Genomic DNA, 8806 nt, shown 5'->3' with positions numbered 1-8806 from the left:
TTTTCCACTTCTCCTTTTGTTTATTTCTTGAATGGTGTCAGTCTTCCAATGTTGTGCCAAAAGGTGGAGGTTTTGCGCTTGGGCTCAGCCAGCATGAAGACCTGCTGCTGGGGCACAGCTGTGGGGAGGGAGGGATGTTTCTGCCGTAGGAGGAAGTCATAGTAGGGTCTGGTCACCGCTGAGGAGGAGGATCACACAAAACATCATCACTTATAAGAGTCTTTTAAGACTATTCAGCCTCCAATCCTTAAAAAAAACTCAAGTACAGAAGTTATGGGCTTATTGTTCAACAACATGTACACACCTTTAGGTTTTCCAGCTGGATGGCTTTTGCGGGCATTCAGCATGGCCTGTTTCTTCTGCATCTCTGTGAGAGAGAAGCCTGGGAACAGAAAAAGAAACTGTTCACTTTTTAAACATTTTATTTATTTTAAGACAAGGCAAGGCAAGTTTATTTGTATAGCGCCATTCTTACACAAGGCAATTCATAGTGCTTTACAGGCAGGAAATACATTTGAAATTATAAGACAATCAATTAAACAATTAAAAACCTTAAACAATATAAAATCAACAATTTAAAACATTAAACAATTTAAAATCACGCAAAAATTAATGCATTTCTAAATTATTATTTTAAAATGATTAAAATCTTTAAAAAGGAAAGTTTAAGTGGTAAAAATTGGTAATATGAGAAAGGTGCAGTAAACAATAATGTTTTTAACCCTGATTTAAACAAGCTGACAGTTTGTGCACGCCTCAGGTGTTCAGGGAGCTTGTTCCACAGGTGAGGACCATAGAAGCTAAATGCAGCTTCGCCCTGCTTGGTTCTGACCCTTGGGACGATGAGTAAACCTGTCCCTGATGACCTGAGGGGTCTGGAAGATTCATAATCAACGAGCAGCTCTGACATGTATTTAGGCCCAAGACCATTCAGAGACTTGTAGACTAGTAGCAGAATTTAAAACTTGAGTCTTTGACACACAGGGAGCCAGTGCAATGATTTAAGGACAGGTGTGATATGGTCCACATTCTTGCTGTTGGTCAGGACTCTGGCAGCAGCATTCTGGATGAGCTGCAGCTGCTTGATTTATTTTTTACTGAGACCTGTGAAGACACCATTACAATAATCTAACCTACTAAGAATAAATGCATGAACCTGTGTTTCCATGTGTTGTTGAGACAGAAATCCTTTGATACTTGCAATGTTTTTGAGATGATAATAGGCTGATTTAGTGATGGTCTTTATGTGGCTGTTAAAATTCAGGTCTGAGTCCATAACTACACCAAGATATCTGGCTTGGTCGGTGGTTTTTAGTGTGATTGAGTGAAGTTGGCCACTGACCTCAAGCCTTGCAATTTTGGGACCAAAAACAATGACTTCTGTCTTTTCTGCATCGAGCTGGAGAAAATTCTGGCCCATCCACTGATTGACTTGTTGGATACACTCACTCAGCAACTGTAATGGACTGTAATCATGTGGTGACATGATTACAGTAGGAGATGTTATTATACTCCATGATCTGGGCCAGTGGGAGCATGTAGATGTTGAACAAAAATGGCCCAGGAATGGAGCCTTGAGGGACCCCGCATGTCATCTTTGTTCGCTCAGATTCACAATTACCCAGTGAGACAAAGAAGTAACGATCTTCTAAGTAAGATTTGAGCCAAATTAGCACCGTACCAGAAATTCCAACCCACTTCTCCAGTCTTTGGATCAGCATGTTGTGATCAACAGTGTCGAATGCAGCACTGAGATCCAGTAACACTAACCCTGGATTTCCACTGGACGCGGAACAGCCGCGGAACAGCCGCGGAACGGCAGCGGCGCGGTCGCTGTTGCAAATCGCTTCCATTCTAATTAATGAGAGCATTTTCACCAGACGCGCTGCGGAGCGTCTCAGGAGCGTCCCAGAAGTGGCTCGCCGCACCGCAGCGATATTGATAGGTAGCAGTTCTATTTTTGCCGTTGCCGCTGCTGAACCTGGTAAATTTCAAGAGAGCAGTTCGCACCAGACAACAAAAGCAACACAGAATCAAGGTAAAACATTTCTGCCCCCCTTTCAAAATAAAACACAATACGCAGGTCATACAGCCTGTCACAACTTCACATCAACATTACGTCGTCACCGCTGCTACCAGGTCAACAGTCAATTAATCAGAGCGTCTCTGAGAGTCATAATGTACGACGAGAGACTGATTGTTGAAGTGGAGAAACATTAAATAATTTATGACACCAGATCAACAGTTCTTCCACGTCGGAGAATGAAAAGAAGCTGTATTGTTGTTGTTTACTTTATACACACAGTCTATCGCTGGATCTCGCATACTCGCGTACGTTCGAGATTATCGCGCCATCTTCCGTGAATACCACTGGCTCCCAAGGCTCCGCGCCGTTGCCGTAACGCGCCCAGTGGGGCTTGGCGCCGGGCAGAGGACAAAGCAGAACCGCGCCGCTGCCGTTCCAGTGGAAATCCAGGGTAACACTGAAGTTTTTGATGCATCATTATTAAGACGTATGTTATTTCAGACATTAATAAGTGCAGTTTCAGTGCTGTGGTGTGGTAGAAAACCTGGATTGGAAGCATTGAAGAGATTGTTTTGGAGTGAAAAGAGTGCATTTGTTGATAAACAACTTGCTCAATGATCTTCGACAAAAATGCAAGATTTGATATGGGTCTGTAGTTACTTATTAATGAGGATTAGGCTTTTTCAAAAGAGGTTTGATCGCTGCAGTTTTGAGGGCCTTGGGAAATTGTCCTGATAGAAGAGAAGTGTTTACTATCTTAAATACATCCGGAGCAACACAATTAAAGACATCTTTCAGCAAGCTTGTAGGCAGCACATCAAGACAGCAGGTCATGGATTCTGAACCGTTTCTGTCAGAGATGTGTAGTCTACGAGTTGAAATTTTTCTAGATTTCTAGAAGGCTGAGAAGAAACCGGTGATATAACCAAGTTGCCTGTGAAGTAGCCACATGCTGTTTGTCTTATCCCCTGAATTTATCTGTAAAAAAAAGCTGCAAAGTCATTGCATGACTTGTTGGACAGCAGTTCTGGAGGGACAGATACTGTAGGTTTGTCAGTCTCTCAACTACAGTGAATAAAGTGCGGGCATTGTTGGTGTTTCTGATCAGATCAGAGAAAAAAGACTGCCTTGCGCTTTTCAATACTTAGTTATAGATGTGAAGGCTATCTTTATAAATGTCATAATGTACCTGGAGTTTGGTTTTTTTCGCCATCTGCGTTCAGCCTGCCTACACTATCTTTGTTGAGCTTTCACCTGAGTGGCATTCCTCCATGGTGACTTTTTTCTTCCAGAGATAGCATCGGTCTTAATCGGAGCAATGGCATCCATAACGGTTACAACATTGGAGCTGAAACTATTCACAAGATCATCAACAGAGGCTGAGGGCAGAGCTGGTGATGGTGTAAAAGCCTGAGTGAATAATGTACAGGTGTTATTGTTAATATACCAAATTCTCATCACCTCTGCTTCTCCTTTGCCAATACTAGCAGGGCTGGTCATTTTTCAATGAACACAGTAATGATCAGAAAGAGCAACATCAGTCACCACAACATCAGAAATGTTTAGACCCTTGGAAATAATTAGATCCAATGTATGCCTTGTTATGTGTTGGATCTGTTACATGCTGTGAGCGTCCAAAGGTATCAAGAATATTTAACAGTTCTTTTGCACATCCATCATTCACATTATCAACATGAATGCTGAAATCACCCACTAGAACCACACAGTCAAACACAATGCAGATAATAGACAGTAGTTTGGAAAACTCATCAAAAAACAGTGTTCAGCCAAGAATAGAACACTTCACGGACTTACGCTCTGCTGGATACTATTGCCCTCGTCTGTGCTCTAGCGTTTTTTAGGGACAAAGCGAAGCTCCGCGAGACAACAATTCCAGGAATGTCTCATTGTTATGTAACAATGATACAGTAGTCAACATCGCGTGTTTTATCTCCTGTACTTAGACTGTGGCGGACCACAAAATCATAAGTGGGTCATCTTTTTTCACACACTCAAATCCTATGGACAGATGAGACCAAGATCAACTTGTACCACAGTGATGGGAAGAGAAGAGTGTGGAGAAGGAAAGGAACTGCTCATGATCCACAACATACCACCTCATCAGTGAAGCATGGTGTGGGCATGTATGGCTGCCAATGGAACTGGTTCCCTTGTATTTATTGATGATGTAACTGCTGACAAAAGCAGCAGGATGATTTCTGAAGTGTTTCCAACAATATTATCTGCTCATATTCAGCCAAATGCTTCAGAACTTATTGGATGGCGCTTAGCAGTGCAGATGGACAATGACCCAAAGCAAACTGCAAAAGCAACCAAAGAGTTTTTTAAGGCAAATAAGTGGACTGTTAGTGGAAACTAAAGTGTGCAGTTAAAGGAAATCTTGTTCGTTTCATTTTAAATCCATAGGCGGCTCACAAGACAACAGCTTCAAGCACAGCTTAATAGTGGTCGTACTAAGCAAGTTCAGTTTCAAGTGTGAAGAGAAGACTTCGAGTTGAACGGTCAAGTTGCAGCAAGAAAGCCATTGCTAAGACGTCAGAATAAGTAGAAGAGGCTTGCCTGGGCCATGAAACACCACCAATGAACTACTGTAGTCTGGACGAAGGTGTTATGGACTGATTAATCAAAGTTTGAAATCTTCGGTTCATCACGCAAGGATGATGATGATGATGAGCTGCCTATCATGCAAGCTGACTCTCAGAATCTTGTCTTTTGATTTTGTTGTGGCTTTGGGTCTTTAAACCTCTTTCTGTCAGAGTTTCTCCCAGTTTCTGAGTGCCTTTTGATGGTGAAGGAAACTGTACTCACTGACACCTTGACTTTCTTCTTTTCGTTTTTGGGTAACCTTACCTTTTTTTTTTCAACCTCTAGCAGGTCGCTACTTACCTTTGTACCATTTCAAGCTATTCATTGGACTTGAATGGCTTGAATTTCAATTAAAAACCTGGAAAAATTGGGGTGATCTAAACATTTTGACTGGTAGTGTATATAGTAACCCTTTCTTTTACAGTTCACTAATTACCAGGTATTTACCTGGTAAATTCATGGTAACACAAAAATGTTGCTAGGTAATTACCGATGGTAATAAGAAAACAAATACAACTAGCACCGCAAGCGGTGGTAACGGGTTCGAGCTTGACGCTACGTCGCGACCCGCGCCCACCTCGTCGCTTGCGCCCTGATCTCGTCTCTCGTTCATTCGCTGCTTGCTGTCGTAGTTCTAATTGGCGCTGTCTGTGCGGATGTTGGGCTGTGGAGTAATGTCATGTATTATTTCATGCTAAGTGCGTTACACTTTCTGTTGGGAGGACACTGTTTGCATGTTCAGTATAGGTTTCTGGTCTCATGTGTAAAGTTCTGTGCAGATTGATCAATGTACGGTAAAGTTACATGGCACTTCCTGTTAAAATGGCTGACTTCCTGTTGGGTCAGAGCGTGTCTATTAACATGTTCAAAGAAGTTCCCTTGACTCACATATAATGTTTCGTGGAGATAGGGCAACGTACGGCAAAGTTACATTCTACTTCCTGTTTTGGCGTTCCACTTCCTGTTTGGAGTTTAGCTTTTGCAGACATGTCCAGGATAGGTTCCTGGTCTCACGTGTCAAGTTCCGTGCAGATTGATCAATGTACGGTAAAGTTACAGGGCACTTCCTGTTTAAAATGGCTGACTTCCTGTTGGGTCAAAGGTGTGTCCATTAACATGTTCAGGGAAGTTTTATTGACTCACATATCATGTTTCGTGGCGATCGGGCAATGTATGGCAAAGTTACATTCTACTTCCTGTTGCGGCAGATCCACTTCCTGTCAGGAAGTCGTCTGTTGCTGACATGGTCGGAGCGGTTTTGTGGTCCCACATATCAGGTATGAGGAGGATACAACAATCCTTGTTATAGCAGCATAAAAAAGTTTGATATGTAATGTTATATCCAGCAACCAGGGGGCGCTGTTTTTTAAATTGAAGATTTTCATACGGACTTTTTCAGGGCCATACTGTCATCGATCCAAGGAGGTTTGGTTCAAATCGGAACATGTTCCACAAAGTTATCATCATAAATGTACTTTTTTTGGGTAATAATACTCTCACCACTAGAGGCGCTGTTTCTGAACGTGACCGTTTTTTCATATTCGTCTTTATGACCTATCGATCATGAACCACGGCAAGTTTGGTTCATATCTGACCTTCCAATGCAAAGTTATAAGAGATTTGGTCAACATCAGAATGATCGCCAACTTTAGCGCCCCCTATCTCGTACGCCGTGCGACATTTAAGAAAGCTTTCACCAACTTTTGATCCTCTACCTGTCCACATTGACCTCGCCAAGTTTGAAGGTGATAGCACAAAAGCTCTAGGACAAGATAGATTTTATAGCAAATAAAATTCTTTCTGTTTCCACCAGGGGGCGCTGTTTTCGAAATTGAATATTTTCATGTAGACTTGTTCAGGGTCGGACTGTCATCGATCCAAGGAAGTTTGGTTCAAATCGGAACATGTTCCACAAAGTTATCATCATAAATGTACTCTTTTTGGGTAATAATACTCTCACCACTAGAGGCGCTGTTTCCGAACGTGACCGTTTTTTCATATTCGTCTTTAAGACCTATCGATCATGAACCACGGCAAGTTTGGTTCATATCTGACCTTCCAATGCAAAGTTATAAGAGATTTGGTCAACATCAGAATGATCGGCAACTTTAGCGCCCCCTATCTCGTACGCCGTGCGACATTTTAGAAAGCTTTCACCAACTTTTGATCCTCTACCTGTCCACATTGACCTCGCCAAGTTTGAAGGTGATAGCACAAAAGCTCTAGGACAAGATAGATTTTATAGCAAATAAAATTCTTTCTGTTTCCACCAGGGGGCGCTGTTTTCGAAATTGAATATTTTCATATAGACATTGTCAGGGCTGGAGGAACATCAATCCAAGGAAGTTTGGTTCAGTTTGGAGCAGGACTCGCAAAGTTATAAGAGTTTGTTTTTTTGTCGCAATAATCCGACTTTGCACCTCGCACCTCGCTACACCGTTAAAGAATGTGCTATCATATTCAACACGCATCATCTACCATGTGTTTTCAATGTTTCAGTGTCATTTTGAGTCGGATACGACAATCTCTGTAAAAGTTATTACCGAAATCGTAAATTAACTTTTTTTTTGTATATTCTCTTCCACCACCAGGAGGCGATGGTTTCAAATGTGATCATTTTTGCATAGGTGTCTTCAGCAACTACCCATCATCAATCATGGCAAGTTTGGCTCCGACTTGACCTTCCATCGCAAAGTTATAAGCGTTTCGTTGCGTGTTGGGAAAATTTGGAATTTTCGCCAACTTTGGCGCCACCTATCTCGTGCGCCATGCAAGATTTCAAAAAACTTTTCAGATTAGATCGTACCTCAACTGGTCCACATCGACCTCGCCAAGTTTGAAGGTGATTGCTCAAAAACTGTAGATTTTGGTATCTACGGCAAGTTATGCTGTAAATTCGCCAAAAACGCCTCCGTTTTCGCCTTCCATCCAAAATGGCAGCCTTCCTGTAGGTTTCACAGAAAACTTGTCCACGACTTTTATTTAAAGCTCAACCTAATGAACGTGTGGACCAAGTTTCGTTCATGTACGTTATACCTGACAGGAGTTGACCTAGTAGAACTGTTTTGCGTCAGTCTTTAGCCCCGCCCACTTCCATTTTTTGACGCACATTCACCGAACCACTTTTTTACAAAATTTTCAGCGAGGTCTGATGTTGTCCCGAAATTTCGTGAGGTTTGGGATACGTTTAGGCCTTCAAAAAGGCACTTTTTTTGTGTGAAGAATAATAATAATAACTAGCACCGCAAGCGGTGGTAACGGGTTCGAGCTTGACGCTACGTCGCGATCCGCGCCCACCTCGTCGCTTGCGCCCTGATCTCGTCTCTCGTTCATTCGCTGCTTGTTGTCGTAGTTCTAATTGGTGCCGTTCGTGCGGATGTTGGGCTGTGGAGTAAAGTAATATATTATTTCCTGTTAAGTGCGTTACACTTTCTGTCGGGAGGACATTGTTTGCGTGTTCAGGATAGGTCCCTGGCCTCACATACCGAGTTCCATGCAGAGCGGTCAATGTACGGTAAAGTTAGAGGGCACTTCCTGTTTAAAATGGCTGACTTCCTGTTGGGTCAGAGCGTGTCTATTAACATGTTCAAAGAAGTTCCCTTGACTCACATATAATGTTTCGTGGAGATAGGGCAACGTACGGCAAAGTTACATTCTACTTCCTGTTTTGGCGTTCCACTTCCTGTTTGGAGTTTAGCTTTTGCAGACATGTCCAGGATAGGTTCCTGGTCTCACGTGTCAAGTTCCGTGCAGATTGATCCATGTACGGTAAAGTTACAGGGCACTTCCTGTTTAAAATGGCTGACTTCCTGTTGGGTCAAAGGTGTGTCCATTAACATGTTCAGGGAAGTTTTATTGACTCACATATCATGTTTCGTGGCGATCGGGCAATGTATGGCAAAGTTACATTCTACTTCCTGTTGCGGCAGATCCACTTCCTGTCAGGAAGTCGTCTGTTGCTGACATGGTCGGAGCGGTTTTGTGGTCCCACATATCAGGTATGAGGAGGATACAACAATCCTTGTTATAGCAGCATAAAAAAGTTTGATATGTAATGTTATATCCAGCAACCAGGGGGCGCTGTTTTTTAAATTGAAGATTTTCATACGGACTTTTTCAGGGCCATACTGTCATCGATCCAAGGAGGTTTGGTTCAAATCGGAACATGTTCCA

At 42.5% G+C, this 8806-nt stretch overlaps 1 protein-coding gene across 1 annotated transcript in view; it reads right to left on the bottom strand.

The window, feature by feature from the left end:
- arhgef4 (Rho guanine nucleotide exchange factor (GEF) 4) overlaps positions 1–8806 on the bottom strand; it is a gene marked incomplete at its 5' end in the record, with an annotated part of 137896 nt that continues 129090 nt past the window's right edge. The window contains 2 exons of the mRNA XM_083910866.1: positions 1–178; positions 305–382. Of these exons, the coding sequence (XP_083766992.1) occupies positions 21–178; positions 305–382 (236 nt within the window). The 3' untranslated portion in view covers positions 1–20. The remainder of the gene's footprint in view (positions 179–304; positions 383–8806) is intronic.

Source organism: Microchirus variegatus (assembly GCF_963457635.1).
Source record: "Microchirus variegatus genome assembly, chromosome: 2".
Taxonomy (NCBI): Eukaryota; Metazoa; Chordata; class Actinopteri; order Pleuronectiformes; family Soleidae; genus Microchirus; species Microchirus variegatus.
This window is presented reverse-complemented; position numbering and strand designations above follow the sequence as displayed.